Source organism: Pteropus medius, unplaced genomic scaffold, assembly GCF_902729225.1.
Source record: "Pteropus medius unplaced genomic scaffold, Ma_sr-lr_union100, whole genome shotgun sequence".
Taxonomy (NCBI): Eukaryota; Metazoa; Chordata; class Mammalia; order Chiroptera; family Pteropodidae; genus Pteropus; species Pteropus medius.
This window is the reverse complement of record NW_024351545.1, coordinates 932,278-950,662: the sequence shown is the minus strand read 5'-3', so window position 1 is coordinate 950,662 and position 18,385 is coordinate 932,278. Positions and strand designations below refer to the sequence as shown.

At 34.0% G+C, this 18,385-nt stretch overlaps 1 protein-coding gene across 2 annotated transcripts in view; it reads left to right on the top strand.

Moving 5' to 3' along the window:
- DDX10 (DEAD-box helicase 10) overlaps positions 1–18,385 on the top strand; it is a 229,063-nt gene that overhangs the window by 122,566 nt on the left and 88,112 nt on the right. For both annotated transcript variants that reach the window (XM_039843503.1, XM_039843502.1), the window contains exons 14-15: positions 14,421–14,540; positions 17,439–17,600. In XM_039843503.1, coding sequence (XP_039699437.1) covers positions 14,421–14,540; positions 17,439–17,600 — 282 coding nt within the window. The remainder of the gene's footprint in view (positions 1–14,420; positions 14,541–17,438; positions 17,601–18,385) is intronic.

The window sequence follows — 18,385 nt, the reverse complement described above, 5'->3', positions numbered from 1 at the left end:
TATTTGGGAGATAGAAGACATTTATTATGTATCCTATCAGTAATTGGTTAAGAAATTCTGTTTCCTTCTTTTGGTTTGTTTTGTTTTCCAATTTAGAGTTGGTTGGTCAGTTGGGTGTCTGTTGGGGGGAAAATGATATGGTGCAATGTTTTTCCAACACATCACTGATCATGAGAGAAATTTGTTTTCATAGAGCTTTTCTTCTCCTTTGTTCCTGTGTTGCGATTTTGTCTTCTCTTATTACTGTAACTGTCTTAACTCTACATCGCTGTCCTTTCCTCTGTGTTTTGTTCTGTACATGCTGTCTGTTTTGTTCCCCAGTCCTCCCTGAAGCTCGTCACAACTCTTATTACCTATCTAATCCCCCAACTTTATTTCACCTCTATCTATAATTACTATTATCTTTTTCCTAGAGTGACATAAAAAAATATAATTTGTCTTTGTTTTTCAGTACCAGCACAGATCTCTCAAAGATAACACTGGAATTTGAAAAAAAGCATTTAGATTGAGATTTTGACCAATATTAACTGCTTATTTGGTTTGGAAATTACACAAAATTTTTAGTGAAAAGATTAATTTTCCTCATTGTTTTCCGTTGATGTCATTTACTCTTTAAAAAAATATCCAGGAAAGATAGCAGTGGGTGTTCCAGTGAAGCACATATTTTCTTTAGTGAATTCTCTCTCAGAGAATTTGTTCAACTAGAAACTGGGTATCTAGCTCTGAGGGAGGTTATGATTTCCAGCATTTGGGGAGTATACTAAACCATCCTACGGTGCTTCAAGAGTTTATTTTAATCAGTGACATTGTGGATTCCTGAGAAGAGCATACTCTTAATTTGAGAGTACACATTTTGAAGTTTCATGGGCATATGTTTAGAGGCCACTTCTGTCCCTTTAACTGGATAATAGTTTAACTTGTTAGTTTCATCACCTGTGAGATCCAGGCATTACCTCAAAAGGGAAGTATGAGGAATAAATGAACAATTAAACATCTAACATGGTGTCTGGCAGATGGCATCTCTAATTACTGTTCTGTAAACTCCTCAAAGAAATGTTTAATGACTTTTTTTTTTTTTTTGGATTTGCCTGGTAAATTGATCTGGATTGTCACTTGTCATGCATTGCAGTTTAGGACAAATTCAACAATATCATTGTGCAGATTTAAGGAATAAGCTTTATTGGGAAAGGGGGGGTGGATATTTTATGGAGAAAAACCAGGATCAACAAGAAGAGTGAGGCATCTCCTTGTTATTCTAACAGAGGGATGCCAGAGTTTTGACTATACTTAAACATAGATTGTCATTCTAGTGAAGGTATGCTATCTCATATTATTATTCTTGTTCTATTCTTTAAAATACATCATTCATAAAATAGTGGCATACAAAGCCATATATAGGAGTGATTAAAAATACTGACATTATTAAGTACAGAACTTAGAAGGATTAAAAGGCCTCCCAAGATCACCTAGAGAAATGATAATGTGTGTACACACATGCAGAGGTTAAGAGAATTTCAAGATTATGCAGCTGGTACCAGCAAAGTTTGGGCTAGAACTCTAAATCCTCCAAAAACCTAATCTGTGCTATGACCTTGACACCACATATAGCAACAATATCTTAGACAGAAGCGTCTCAGAGACTACACTTTCCTTTGAGAATCATAATTTTTCTGAACAATACTAAGAGACCCCATAAAATGGACATCAAGAGCTGGTTGGCAGCAAATGTTTTTAAAATGGAAAGAATTCCTCAAGGAATTCATTTGAAAAGTGTTCTTTTCTTTTTTCATAGAAGGACTGTAGCTATGACTAAATCTGACCTCTAATTTTTTATCTCTCAAAAGCATAACATCTAGAAAAAAGTATTCTATCCTTTGGTACTCTACTACTTTGTCTTTTTTTAATTCCTGGCAAATTGCAGGTTGAGCATTCAAGTGATTAACACAATTTTCATCTGCCCTCCTTAGCACTTAAAATATTAAAAAATTTTGACAGCCTTTGAGAAGTTGTTGACAGATTCTTGCTCATTTGTTTATTTTTTTCTCCACTTTAGAATAAGTCCCTACTATTCCATTAGTAAATTTGTAACACTAAAATGTAATATTTTGAATTACAACTTACTAAAAACTACTATAAACTACAATTACCAAAGAATTAAAATGAAATTTTTGAAAAGCTCTGAACTCTATAAGCTACATAGCCAAGCATCTTTTTTTTTTTTTTAAATAACTCTTCTTACTAGACTAGAAAATGCAGAAGCTATCAATATGCTTGAAATCCTCCCCTAAAAGGCAAATTTAAGTTAATTAAGTAAAATTTGACACTGGCTATCAATATTTTGAGACCTTTTCTCACTTTCAGTGATATCTGTCATGGTATTTCTTATATTCTACTTATATTTTTAAGATATTCTTCTGTATTTCTACTTTACCTCTCTTAGACACTAAACTCCTTGAGGATAGGGACTTTCTTACCCTTTACGTCCTAGAATAAGTACTTACACTGAGCCTGAACTAACCAGTAATTATTTGTGCTGCTGAGCTGAGCCTGGGCAAATTAAGACCGATTTTTACTGGGAACAACATTCATTCATAGATTGAACTTGCTTAAATAGTATAGAAATAAACAAACAGAGTATTTCACATTTAATTTGATACTTTTTTGTTGAGAAAACTGATTGATTGACCCTGGGCAATAAAGTGATATGCAAGAAATAGATCTGTCTGAAAATGCTGTCCAGACTCACTGTGGGTGCCTAGTCAATGAGCTGCAATTACTCCTTCATCCCCTTTTCCCAGCCAGAGCAGCCGCAGCCACACTCACCTTCAGACAGGACCTGGGTTTCTTCCCTTAGCAGAGCAGACCCAGTTTCCCATGGGCCCCCAGGTCTCCACATGCTGGACAGATGAATTTTTCAGATGATTGCAGGCATCCACACAGTACTGGTTCCCAACTAGTTAATGTGACTGTTCACTATAAGGTTAAGTCTACTATTACTGTGTTTTTCCTATGGAAAACAAAAACAAAACAAAACACTTTTTAAATGAATTCCTTGAGGGATTCTTTCCATTTTAAAAACATTTGCTGCTGATCAGCTCTTGAAGTCCATTTTATGGGGTCTCTTAGTAATGTTCAGAAAAATTATGATTCTCAAAGGAAAGTATAGTCTCTGAGATGCTTCTGTCTAAGATACTATTGCTATATATAGTGTCAAGGTCATAGCACAGATTAGGTTTTTGGAGGATTTAGAGTTCTAGCCCAAACTTTGCTGGTACCAGCTGCGTGATCTTGAAATTCTCTTAACCTTTGCATATGTGTGCACATATTGTTATTTCTCTAGGTGATCTTGGGGGGCCTTTTCATCCTTCTAAGTTCTGTATTTAATTACAGTATTTTTAATCATTGCTATATATGGCTTTGTATGCCAGTCTTTTATGAATGGTGTATTTTAAAGAATATCCAATTTTAAATGATTAAACATCATCCAAGCACATCTTGTTGAAATGTGGTACACGTAGGCTGGCCAATAACTTTTTATTTAGTACTTTTTGCTTAGCTAACTTTCTTACACAGTGGAAGGCAGAGCTTGGAAACTTTACATGTAGTCGTGAACATGGCTTGGACTGGATATATTAGTGGTGCTTGTTATTTCCCTTTCATTTAAGATACATCCCATGCATGTCTTGTGATTTACTAATGTCAGCCAGTTTAAAAAAATGTCAGACATCAGAACCATGGACAATTGGCAACAGTGATTACTTTGCATTGGAGGTCTGGGTTGTTGGCATCAGCATTTCTTAAATGTCTTTAAATACCATGTCAAAAATGGCTTAACTAACCAGGTACCAAGCGTAGTTTGAGTTTAGTGTATATCTTAGTTCTGTTATTGTAGTTCTTTGTGAAAGCTTTAAATCATATAGAGATTTTCTTTCTATAATTTGGAGTATAGATGCACATGCATGTGTATATACAACTTTTTAAATTGATGGTTCGGTTAACTAGTATTATGTGGCATTTGCTTGTTAGACTTGATGATGAATAGATTTTCGGAAGCTCATCACAGTAAGCAGACTGCCAAATAATTTGTTATTCTTTCAGGTACTGGAGCCAGCTATGGAATTCTCAATTAAACCTGTAAATGCATATCATTGAATGTTATTTTGATGCTACTGCATTTTGGTCAAATTCTGATTGATTTAGCTACTGGTACATTATTGCTCAGTCTCTGGTATCACTTGGAAGGAAGATGGTAGGGGTATAGTTGGCTCATATGCTCCCCCAAGAGAAACATACCTTAGTATCATATTGTTTATAGTAGTTTCAGAAATGCTGCCCAGATCTTTTAACTTAGTTATTGCCTCACTTATGTAGTTTATCTCCCTTAACGCTGTTAACTCAATGGCCACGTACATAATTAGCTTTCCTTTTTATACTACTTTTTTTTGTGTGTGTGTATGTAACTTATAGTATTTCTAAGTTCTAGAAGCATTCCAAAAGTTGTTGGAGACAACAGAAATTGATGTTGCAAATTTGGACAGAGAAATAAATCTGTACTGTAATTTTTCTGAATCTAAAAAGAGAGACAAAAAAGTATGTATCAAGCTCCATTTCTTTAAATTGCTTCCAGCTGCTTGCCTTCTAATATAGAGATATTTATTAAAAGTGGCAGGTTAAAAATTGGTTTCCTAAGGCAAAATATGACTGGATCCATAATTTTGTTAAAGAACAGGAAATATCTGGCTTTTTTTTTTTTTTTTTTGAGGGGCATGATGTGGAGCAAATAATACATATTTTCTGGCTAGCAAAACAAAACAGAGTAAACAGCCTAGACAAGTTCAGTGAACTAAAGAAAATTTTCTAAGGTAGTAAATGACGAATATGAAATTATTCTTTATGCTTTCCAACTGTATAAGTAAGTGCTCGAAAGGTAGACAATGATGGATTTGGCTGTCCATGAAACTCAGTTGGGGATGAGGCTTAAAGTAAGGAAATAGCAAAGTAAATTATGGCTTGGGTGGAAAAAAGAAATTTAAATCTTATCTAGATTAATTGGGGGCATTGAAAAATTTAAAGAATTATTACCCTGAAATGCTATAAAGAAGTTTTTTTAAAATCAAGGAAAATTTTATGTTAATTCTGACAAGAAATTGATGACTAAGAAAAATATGTAGAAGAAAAAAATACAGGAATTTTAATGAGGGTTTGATGGAGGAACATCTGAAAAGCGAGAGAAGAAATAGATGGAAATAGAAACTGTATTGGAGATCTGAAAGTTATTTTTCTGAAAGCATTCTGTAGTGTAGGTGGCAGATAAAAACTCAGGAAGAGTTTATTAGGTTAAAAAGCAGCTTCTGGAGGGTATTCCAAGCCGGTGGATTCAGGTTAAAAAGCAGCTTCTGGAAAGTATTCCAAGCCTGTGGATTCAGGCAGTAGGAATCCTGAAGGAGGAATTGAGGTATCAAAAAACATTGCATAGAATGATTGTGCCTTATGATTCTCCATAACCAGAAGGAAGGAAGTGCAGATAAAGCTGGTCACTACATGTCACTACACAGGTTTTGGTTGGAGGTTGGCAAGGGTTGGAGGAGAAATAGCAGTGCTCAATTGTCCGTTTACCCATTAATGATGACCCATTAAGATTAAGGTGATTTTAAAAGAATCATGATTATGTCATAATATTTTGTCATTGTTGCTTAATGCGCTGTAGTATTCATTAACCATTTTCATCACTTTATACATTGGAGTTACAATTCACAGACTACATAGAAAATAGTAGTGCTTGCATGGCTTTATTGACCATATGGAATAGAGAACGATTAACATTTGCTCGTGGTTTGTTTCTTAATATAATTACAAGGACTAATCTAGCATTTAAAAATGAGGAACTTTTACAGGTGATGTATGCACATATCTATATGATTTTGTGTTTGGAATAAACATACATTGTCTACAAAATATAAAAAAATTGGATTTCTAGAATGTATCTTCAGGTGGTCTTCTAGATAAAATTATGAAGTGTCAATATCGAGTAATGAGACAAGTATCTCATACAAAAAAATTCTGTAACAACTGTGATTCTTATCAGAAAGTAGGGTTGAGGCTTTGTAATTTGAAATGGTGTCTTTAGTATTTAAAATTTATATTTGGATGCCAAAATAATTATTTTAAAAACCGAATACAAATACAGAAAATAGAATCTGAAAAAACTTTTCTTAATGAGCCATGAACTAAAAAAATTGAAAAAAGATGTTAGTTTCTCAAAACAGCAATTTTCTAATATTCTTTCAAAGCTGATAGAAATTTAAAAGGCATATATTGAGTCAAATTATGATGTTGTAATGTAAGGCAGTTTGAATGAAAGTCAGCTAAGCGTTGTAGAATGTGAACAACAAAGTGAAATGCTCTTTGGTTTAAATTATGCATCCTTGACAGATTGCTGAATTTATCTAAGCTTTGGTTTTCTAACTTAAATTATCAGGGACAAGATTTGACTCATCGTTGTTATGAACAGCAAATGAAGTTATGCTTTATTCAAGTGAGAATTTATTCACGATTCTCCTTTCAAGAAATATTTATTGAATGCTTCTTATATGCCAGCCTCTCTGTGATGCCCAGGAGATACAAATGTAATACAAACGGTTTTAACCCTCATGAAGATTATAATTCGTTAGAAAAAACAAAACAAGTAGACAAGTGATTACTAAGGTTTACTGTAATGGCGACAAGAGTGAATGCAAAGTCTGTTTAACAGGCTAATATCAATCTCCTCCAGAGATAATGGTAACTGAGACAGGTGGAGGCAGCACTGGCTTTCATCATTTTCTTAAATTCTTCTATTCCTGATTTCACAAATATGACCGAATTTATGCATATTACCAACGCTTATTATAATTTGCCTTCTATTAAACTTTAAGCAATGAGATTGGTAAATGTGGACAGTTAAAAAAATCCTATGAGATTTATTAGACCATTATTAGATTATTTCTGTAATTTATAGTTTATAAGCATTCTTGTTTTATAGCATTTTAGTTGATCTGTATTTCAGGGTCTATTGTGTCCTTCCCTTGTGTTGTCCACCCTGCTCCCCATGCTGTTTAATTCAAGGACTATTGCTTTGTCTTAAGTTTATATTTGTGTAGGAATTCTGAAAAAGATAGACTCTGTTCCTCTAATAACATTTTAAGCTGAAGTCCAGTATATTCTAGGTGGCTCTTAATTTTATTTTCAATTGTGGTAGTATTCCTATAACATAAAATTTACCACATTAACCTTTTTTAAGTGTAATGTTCAGTATGTCCATATTGTTGTGCAGCCAGTCTCCAGACCTCTTCTCATCTTGCTTGCAGAACTTCCCTTTAAGTGGCTCTTAATTTTAAAACTATAGTTTTCGCAAAGATTTTACAAACATAACTTTTCTACTTGTGTCGGTGTTTATTTCTTTTCTTTTTTTTCCAGCTTTACTGAGGAATAATTGAGAGATAAAATTGTATGTCTTTAAAGTGAAGAACAGGATGTTTTTGTATACATATACGGTGTGAAATGATTACCAAGATCAAGAAAACTAATACATCTGTCACCTCACAGTTTTTTTGTGTGATGAGAATGTTTAAGATCTATTCTCAGCAAATATCAAGTATACAATATATTATTAACTATAGTCACCATGCTGGACATTAGCTCCTCAGAACTTACTTGTAACTGAAAGTTTAACATACATCTTTTCATTTCTCCTCTCCCCAGCCCCTGACAAGTGTTCTGTTTCTGTGAAATTGGCCTTTTTTCCCCCATTAAAGATTCCATATATAAGTGATATTATAGGGTATTTGTCTTTTCTCTCTGATTTATTTCACTTGACATAATGCCCTCCAGGTTCATCCATGTTGTTGCAAATGACAGAATTCTTTCTCATGGCTGAATAATATTCCATTATATTCATATACCACATTGTCTTGTTCTGTTCATCCTTTGCTAGACACGTAGATCGTTTCCATATCTTGGCTATTTTGAATAATGCTGTAGCAAACATAGAAGTGCAGATATCTCTTCCAGATAAGGTACTGATTTTGTTTCCTTTGGCTATGTACCCAGGAATAGATTGTTGGATCAGATTGTAGTTTCTATTTTTAATTTTTTCGAGGAACCACATACTGTTTTTCACCTTGGCTGAACTAATTTGCATTTCCACCAACAGTGTACAAGGGTTTTCTTTTCTCCACATCCTTGCCAATACTTGTTATCTCTTGTCTTTTTGGTAATAGCTATCCTAACAGGTGTGAAGTGATATCTAATTGTGGTTTTGGTTTCATTTCCTTGATGATTAAAACTTCTAGAAGAAAATATAGGGAAAAAGCTCCTTAATATTGGTCTTGGCAATGATCTTTTGGATAAGATACCAAAAGCACAGGCAACAAAAATAAACAACGGGGCTACATCAAACTAAAAAGCTTTTGCACAGCAAAGGAACCATTAAAAAGGCAACCTATGGAATGGGAGAAAAGATTTTCCAATCAGTTATCTGGTAAAAGGTTAATATCTGAGATATGTAAGGATTTATATAACTCAAAAGCAAAATCATCATCATCATCATTATCATCATCATCATCATCATCATCCGATTGAATAATGGGCAAAGGACCTTCCTAGACTTTTTTCCAAAGGAAACATACAAATAGTCAATAGATATATGAAAAAGTGTCTAACATTACTAATCATCAGGGAAGTTTATTTCTTAAGAAAAGATTTTGTAGATGGCTTTAAAATGTCAAACAGTGCATCCTTAATTTGTACTGTAAAATTAGAATATGTGAAATATTGTAGTTCATTAAATTTAAGATGACAAAGGAAATATGCTTACACAGCAGATGGTTTTGCCTTTTTTTTTTTTTAAATCAACTTCTAGGAAAGTTTGGTTATATAGGTGATGGAAATATCTAAAGTACATTTAAGCTTTGAAGAGACGGTGTTTATAAATGCTAGGAAATGCCCTTATCGTTTATTTGAAGGCTTAGGCTATAATAGGCATTTTTTTGACATCTCCATCAAGCTTGATAGTTCTTTATTTTGTTGGTTCCTTCTGTTTTTAGATAGTTGCAATTATAAACTTTTAATTATTCAGTGATGCATGTGGGAGCTACTTTAAGGAAACAAAAATCTTAACCTTTAATTCTAACTTTCATTTCCTTATGCAATATGGATACTTTTTCTTTTGCAATACTATACTTTTATTTTTCCAAGATATCTAGTAGTAATGCTTATGTGAAGCTAGGTTTCCCCTCCACCCCAGGAAGATAAATCTTTATTCAAGCTAAATGTTATTTTAAAGAGTAACAGCCTAGCCAATACCAAGACTAGGGTAGACTTTTTTCACTGATTATATTTTGCATCTCTTTGTAGCCAGTGTTAACTAACATGGTCCTTTTAGTAGGAACCATTATTGTTTATGTGATGGTTCTTGTTGTTGTTTTTAATATGTTATATTAGTTTCAAGTGTACAGCACAGTCGTTAGACATTTATATAATTTATGAAGTGATCCCCCAATTAGTCTAGTATCCACCTGGCACTATACATAGCCATTACTATATTATTTGACTATATTTCCTATGCTGTACTTTACATCCATGTGACTGTTTCGTAACTACCAATTTGTACATCTTAATTTGCTGTTCTTTTATCTTCCAAGTTATTTGTGGCAACCTCCTACAGCTATCACAGGACTTTGAGAATGACTTGATGCTTTATCAGTTTTGTATTTTATGATATTTTCCTTTTGGCATTTTATTTTGAAGTCTAGCATACATGCTGAGGAAGAAGTGCAAATAGAAATGAAAATTGCATTTTGATGTTTTACATCTTGTAAGAAAATCTTTAATACTGTCTGGCTGCTGCAAATTTCGTCTTCGTACCAATAATATAAAGTCTTATAGTCACACTAGAACTCTTCTCTAACAATAGATATACTTTATATTTTTTGTGACCTAATGAATAGAAATTTAAAATTATTAATGAGCACTTTCCCCCTTGTCCAAGAGCCAACGTTGAAACTTTTAAGAAAAGTAAAATCTGCATTTTAATTGCAGATTTAATTTAAGTTAAATTTATTTTTTTTAAGTCTTTCAGTTGGAAGGGTATTTCCAAGTATGGCACAAACCCAGACAATTTTATTTTAAAAAATTTATTGTATAACAATTAAAAATATACACTTGGCAAAAAAATAAAAAATAAATAACAAAATATTTCTCCATATGGCAAAGTCTAAACATAAGTGATGAAGTGGGAGAAAATGTTAACGCATCTTAAACAAACGAAGAGATCCCACAAATCAATAAATGAAATGCCAGGAATCAATAAAAATACTGATAAAGAATGTATATAGTGCACAGGAAAAAATGCCTTTGTAAAGATGTTCTGCTATGCTTAAAATAATACAAATGCAAATTAAAACTTCCTGAGATGAAATTTTTTTCACCTAGTCGACTGGCAAACATAAAGCCTAATTAATTTTGTTTGAATAGATGTGGAGAATTGGTGACTCTCAAATTTTTGGTGGGAGTATAAATTTGTATAACTTCTGTGGAGGGTTACTTGGAAATATTTTTTGAAATTTAAATGCACATACTGTGAGCACTTCAAGTATAGAAATGTATCCTAGATATATATATATATGCACATGTATATGAAGGTGTATAAACAAGGCTATTCATTGCAGGGACAGCTCTTTTAGTAATTTGGTGTTCTTGAATGGGTAGGAAGTCTCTGGAAGGATACAGGAAAAGCTAGTAACAGTGCTTGCTTGCTTCCTGGGAGGTAAGCTGAGGTGGGTGAAGAGGATGTGAATGGCAATTTTTAAACTGAATATCCTTTACAAAATAAAGGAACGTGTATTACCTGCTAGAAATAATACTCAAAAGAATGACATTGAACTAAGCCATATGTGAAATACGCCATCAGTGGACATACAGAAGGTATTTGTTATCACTGATGAGCCAGTATGCAGCAGTGTTTGGTTGTTTTCTGATCAGTTCAAACATCTGTCCCTCAAAAGGAAGTTTTCTTTGACTTCTTCTAAAGGCGCACCCTATTACATTGATTCATTCATACTGTGTATTTTTTTCTGTGCATTACTACACTTGTGATTGAATAATATTTTTCACTGGTTGAATTTTATTTTTCCACTGATAGGGTTAGGCTCAGTGAGTCGGTAGTCTTCCTGTCTTTTTCACTGCTGGGGCCCCAGTATATACTATGATATCTTGCGTCTTGATGACAGTGCATATTTGAGTGAAGAATAACTCTAGAATATCAGAACAAAGCCATGCCTGTGGGAAAAATATAATAAAAATGTGTTTTTTTTTTCACCCATGTCGGCATTTCTGTTCATTCTTTCAGTGGCTTCCCCCAAACAAACAAAAAATATTAGCTTTTTTTTGAGGGAGAGATCATAGATCCCTTTTAGAAACCATTATAAACCATAAATATGCAATGATGCAAATACCCCCAAATTTTGTTGCATAATTTCAGTGGTTTCATGGATTTTCCTAAAGCTCTTCCAGTTGACCCTCATTACTCCAAGATTCCACTCTGCAGGATTGTTTTCCTGACTGACCTGTGTTCTGTTCTGACAGTTTCTGGCATCTTTTCTTCCCGTTATTTCTCTCATTCCTGGGACCGGGGTTTTATATTTTATTACAAAAAATTTCAAACATACAGAAAAGTAAAAAAAATATACTTTTGGACACCAAAATAGCCACCACTCATATTCTATAATTAACCCTTTACCATATTACCTTTATCATGCAATTCTCCACCTACTCATCCATCATCCTTTCTTATTTAGCACATTTCAGAGTAAGTTGCCAACATCATATACTTTCTCTTACATACTTCAGTTTGCCTGACATTAACTAAAGTTCAATATTTGCTTATAGAATTCTTTTTTGAGATAGAAATTTATGTAGAACAAAATGCACCAATTTAAATGTAACACTAGATAAGTTTTGACAAATGTGTGCACCCGTGTAACTCAAACTCTTGTCAGGATTTAGAGCATCACCATCACCCTCAGATAGTTTGCTCCTGTTGCAAACTTTCCTAGGAATTTTTATTTTTAAGTGATTACAACTTTTGTTTGTTATTTTTATATTAAAATGAGCCTCTTAAGTTTGATCAGCATTCTCTGTATCATTAATAGAGGTATAATGACAGAATATCAGCCAGCCCAAGATCCTTAAGAACTGACCTAACCATAAAAACCAGAAGATCCCACAGGAGTCAATAACACAGTCGACAAGCCTGGCGGTCTGTTGGTGGTGGTCTTTGATAAGTTTGTGGAGAGAAAGTTGTAGAAGTTATGATTGGGAGGAAGTGGAGGAGGGGCTCTTATTAATGCCCTGGGTTTACATGGTGTCATACAGATAGCAACTTATTTCAGTAATGAGCTTCCTGCCATCCTGTTCCCTTTCAATTTAGGAGTTTTACCATCACATAGTTGACTCATTTACTCTCAGAAGCGAGATAAGGAAATGAAGAAATACTGTAATATTACCTGAGGGAGAATAATAGTAATGTATCTTAGAGCACAGTGTTGGGGAGGGGTTTGTGCGGGATGGGCACACCAGTTTAGGGCATTATGCCACCAGATGGTAACATTCATGCAGTCACTGGGGCGTGGAGGAGATAGGGTGTCCAATGGGAAGAAGAAATGCAAAACCTCTCTTTTTGTAGAAATCTTGTCAGATATATTGATTGTAGCATATTGATGTCTCTGTCTGATGTAATAAAAAGGAGTTACCTCAGAGGAGATTATTCTTTTTGTAAACATTTTATGGATTTAAAATCCTAGTAGATTCTTAAGTACTAATTGATTTGTGGTCTGATACTATGGTTTGCATATAGTAAGAACCAGAAATACAAAAGCAGTGTTAGTAATACTCACATAACAGAACCATCAGTGTCAAGACTTTCTTGTACTTAAGTCATAACATTATTGCATAGGCTCTAGCTGATTTTCATAAATATTTTCATTATCTAGAAATATTTATTAATAACTTGTCACAAACCTATTTTACTAAGTTTGTTTTGATTTTATGGTGTTTTATTTTTAAGCATTTTTGTATTTATATTGTTAATAATATTTACTTTATTAAATGAATTGTTCTTTTTGTGCACATTTATTACCATAATGTAACAGTTGTAACTAATGTACATCTTCTCAACGCTTCTGATAATTTTTGTTTCTTAGATCAGTCCCTCTTTTCTTACTTTTCCTTGGCTGGTTCCCTATGGTACAGAGTTTAAAAACCAATCAACTAGAAAGCTCGAAGTCTAGGATTTTGCATATTAAGAAGAGTCTGTGCGGTTGGCACAGTTTCTTTAGGTAGCATGAAATCAATATATAATAGTGGTTATTTGAGGTTTATCTAACCCTTATATTTTGTATATTTTACATTTATTACCAACCTCTTCCTAGCAGCCCTACGAGATAGGTACTGTTAACCTCAATTTACAACTAAAGCACAAAGGTTAAGTAACTTGCTCTTCTTTCACAGCTCATAAGTGGCAGAGCTTGAATTCAAAGCCATTTTCTTATCTACTGTGCCAAAGACTTCTGCTCACTCTGTCTATTCATCTAATGGAGTCTGTCTTATATTAGTTTACTAAGTACCACCACTGGTACTACTGGCTTGAATTTGAGGAAGATAATCCAAATTCTTCCCAAAGGTGTTAATTCTTGTTACGCATCAAAGAAGGCTATGGTATGACCTGCATCTTCCTATCTCAGATGGTTCACTCAGCACTCATTTAGCATAAGTAAGCAGTGGCTTTGTATTTTTAATATCTTGCTCTAATGGTTTTCTGACATTTGATAGGTGCTTATCAGTGAATCCCTGTTAAAGTACTCTTACTCCATCTCACTTTTGCATGCAGCATAGTTATCACAGGATGTTTTCCAGTGCTCATTTGGTAAATTACTATAACGAGAAGAAGAATCTTGAGTCGTAAACAATTTATTTTAGTCGTTGCTTTTGAAGTAAACATTTTTCTAGCCTAAAAGTTTGTTTGCACTTGGAGATTAGAGTTGTTTTAAAAATGTGCTCTATTTTTTAGTTGGAAGATACTTTTATTTATATAAAATGTCCATTTATCACATTACCATATAGTTTCTGGCGCTTCATCATTATCAGATTAGCATAGTTTTAGTAATAGAATAGATTTCAAAGGTTATTTATGTCTAACATTTGTCTTATTCATGCTTAATTAATAAGTCTAATAATTTCATTTCTAGACAGTATTTTTGGTGCTTCTCATTAGCCAATGAGCAGTAAAGGCACTCAGTTTTGGAAAATATATTACCAGAGTTAAATTGTTAATGTAAAGCAGCCATTTACTTAATCATCTGTTTTTTTTGTATATTCTCACATAGAAAAAAGAAGCTTCTAAATCCAGTGTCAAGAAAAAAGTGACCAAGGTTGCAGAAGCAAAAAAAGTAATGAAGAGAAATTTTAAAGTGAATAAGAAGATAACATTTACTGATGAAGGGGAGGTAAGATTCTTAAGTGCTTCATTTCCGGGGTATAGCAGGTCCTCAAATAATGTCCTTTCATTATAATGTTAGTGAGATGATGTAGGAACTTAACTCTTGTTTATATCAATTAGCCTAGGGTAAAATTGGGTTCTTTATAGGTTGTTTCACTTGATGTTACAGAGAATGTATCAATGGTGTTAAGTGAGGACTTACTGTACATTCCAAGTCTTATAAAGAGTTTAACTCTCCTGCTAACTGCCCATTCACTGATGAGAAAAAAAGAATGTTTCTCTAAAGCACAGTAGGCATTTCCTGTTACTGTAGACATTTCATCAGCTATATACCTATAGGCGAGAATGTTTTATTGTCAGTAAACTGAGATACTTATTGATGATAACAATAGAGTTGATTTTGAACTTCCTAAATTCCACTTTTAATTATTAATTTTTTTTCCCCTCACGGTATTCATTGACATGTTCTATGGGAAAAGGTGCAAGAATAATAACACAACTACTCACCATAGCTTCTTTTGCTGGACTCAAGTCTCTGCTTTGCAGTTCCTCAATTTTAGATGGTGTATTGGCATGTTTCTTACGTACTGGCCTGCTATGAGAAGGAATTCTCTGTTTTAAAATAATCTCAGACACATAGGTGCTTGGTTTTCATCTCACCATTACTTTGGTCTTAGTGTAAATATATACCCATAGAGTAGGGAAGGGGTTACCACTCACAGATAGCTAATGAAAGGTCACTCTATTACATATTAATATTATCTTTGTTTTCAAAGAGGAAGAACATCTAGAAAATCAAGTGACTTACCTAAAGAGTAATGGTTAGTAGTTAGTGGTCATACTGAATATCATATCTCAGTTTTATTCTCACCAACCTATGTGTTTCCCTGTTCATCCTGATACATCACACAGCACTCCACACCTACCACAATCCCATTTCCTTTTCTCTGTCCTTTTTTCCCCATAGCACTTACTATATAGTTTATTCTATATTTGGTTGTTGTACATTTCTTCCACTCCAACAGAATGAGACTGGCTACATGAGGGAAGGCATTTGTTGACCTGACTTTGCTCACTACTCTGTCTTTAGTACTTAGAACAGTGCCTAACATACAGTTAACCCTTAGAGAAAGTTTATTGCATGAATGAACCATTGTCTAATACCCCAACAAAATAAAAGAACTTTTTATACCAGCTCTAATGTATCACATTAGATTTGGAGAAGGCTGCTTTTCTTCAGAAGCCCAGATTTGCACTAATAATATGGAATGAAATGGTGTATAAATCATATGAAAACTTACAAAATAAAGTACAGTTTAATGTTGTTGGTAGTTGCAGAGGAAGCCTATGTAATTGATAATTAATGAATCTTCATGAAATTACTAAAAAGAGGTTAGCACCTGAGAAGCAGTCTAAATCTAGAATATAGTTGTATTATATCAGATGCTTACTGTAAAACACGATTAATGCTGTTAGGATAATGAGGTTCCTTACTGTGCTACTAAGTTTAACTGCACAGGTTATACCAATTACCTGCAAGGTGAATGTAAATCTTTAACTATGAAATATTTCAGTGTAAGCTTATTGCTGATAGGACTCTGTGTGACTGTGAGCCACATTGAAACTTCTGATCTAAAACTCCCAAAGAAATGCTACTATTTGTTCAGCCCACAGAGAGATGGACTTATTTTTTCCTCTGATAGAAAAAGAGGTGACAAGTCAGAGCAATGGATGGCATTCTTACTGTCACAGCTGATCTCACTGCTTCTTCATTAGTGTCAGTGACTGCTTTCATGGCTGCTTATGTAGTATATTTGTGACCCCCAATCACTGCCAAAGTTGAGACTCTGTAGGGATCTCATCCTAAAGAATGACTATGGTGGTGACAAGAGTGAGGGGAGACATTAATACCTGCGATAAGTGTGCCTCCAGCTTCCATTTGCCTGCCGGTTAACTAGCAGTCTTTCAAAAATAGTGGCAGCTACTTAAATCCTACTGGTAATCACTTATTAGGTAAAATAAGAATCATTTTGTCTAAATTGTCTATAGAATTTAACTGTGTTAGGCCTAGAAGATTATTTAGTCAAACAAACCTTATTTATCAGACAAGGACGCAGGTGCCAGAGATTAAGTAATTTATTCAGGATCATGCCGTGGCCTGATGAGAAAGCCAGGGCATTAAGCCATGTCTCCTGGCTCCAAGATCAGTGCCCTGACTTCTGTGTCACCTTGTTCCTAACTATAAATTATATGCGTAAAATCATTTAGAACTGAGCAGACCTGTGAAACTCAAATTCTCTCCTTTACTCTTAGTTATTTCAGTCTTTATGTGTTATAATAGTTGATACGTGATCCATCGATCAATTTTGAGCACCTAATGTGTGCCATGTACTGTGTTGGGCTCTGAGAATACATAAAAAGACATATGACTGCCCTCAAGGAGATTAATTCCAGTAAGAAAACCAGAAAAGTAAAACAACCCAGTATAGTAAGGAAAGCGTTGGAAGTACATACAAGGTGCCATGGCAGCTGGCGTGGGGGCACTGTGGTCAGCCTGGCTATGGCCCTCTGCAGGTCGTTGTGGACCCACGTTGGTGAAATATGGCATACTAAGAACAGTGTTTAAAATGATTTTGAGGCAACTACCTTCTCCAAATTATTTAATGAAATTTTCCTTTAATACTGCTCTCACTGGGTTACAGCAGCATTATTTACCCTAATTGGGACAGTCTTTTCTGTGGCTAGCTCATTTTAATTATAAACTTTGTTAGAAAGTTTAAGAAATGTAGGTAGTAAGGCACAAAGTGTCTATACGCAGCATTTCAAAATTGTTATACAAAAGGAAATGGTATTCTGTTGATGTTTGCTGTCTCCTGTCCCATACTTAACCTTTTCCTTTCTGCAGTTGGTTCAGCAGTGGCCACAAATGCAGAAATCTGTCTTGAAGGATACTGAGGAAGAGGATGACACTGGTGGTATCAACTTAGATAAAGCAAAGGAAAGGCTTCAAGAAGAGGACAAATTTGACAAGGAAGCATATAGGAAGAAAATTAAGGCAAAGCATCGGGTAAGCCTTTTCCATCATGAATTAATACTGAGTGAAATCTAATATGTCCCTAAACATAACTAAATGTTCATTAGATATTCATTAATAACCATATTACTTTAATTTCTCTAACACTTCTTTTTTTGTTGCTATTTTGTCATTTTATCTATTCTTTCTTCTTTTGGCTGGTAAAGGCTTTGTATACTGACTGGTTTCTGAGATTGTCACCTAAATCTGCTTTTGGTGAGGTGACCCAAATATTATTAGTGATTTTTTTAAATTAAAGTTTTAATTTTGAAATAATTTTAGTTGCACATATAGTTATAAGAAGTAATACAGAGAGATCTCTTGTGCTCCATTTTTATAATTTTTAATTTCAGGAATGTTACGTCAATGAGACTATGTGGTATGGTAGCCTTTTGGGATCAGCTTTTTTCACTCAGCATGATATTCTGATATTCTGTCTGTTCATTCAAGTTGTTGTATCAATACTTCATTCTTTCTGTTACTGAGCAGTATTCCATGGTGGGGATGTACCACAGTTTGTTTCACTATTCACCCATTTGAGTGGCATTAATGTTGTGTTGAGCTTCAATTTAATACATTTTTTTCTATAGCAACTACTTGGTAATGGATATAAGATTAAACTTTACACACACACACACACACATATATTTAAAAAGGGAACTTTGTAAGAGGGAATGCTTCTATATAAGTAAGTGCCCTGTTGGCCTTAAACTTGGCAGTTTTCTGTTATTCTTGAAAGGGGTTACTCCATTCTGATTACTCATGATATCAGTGTCTTT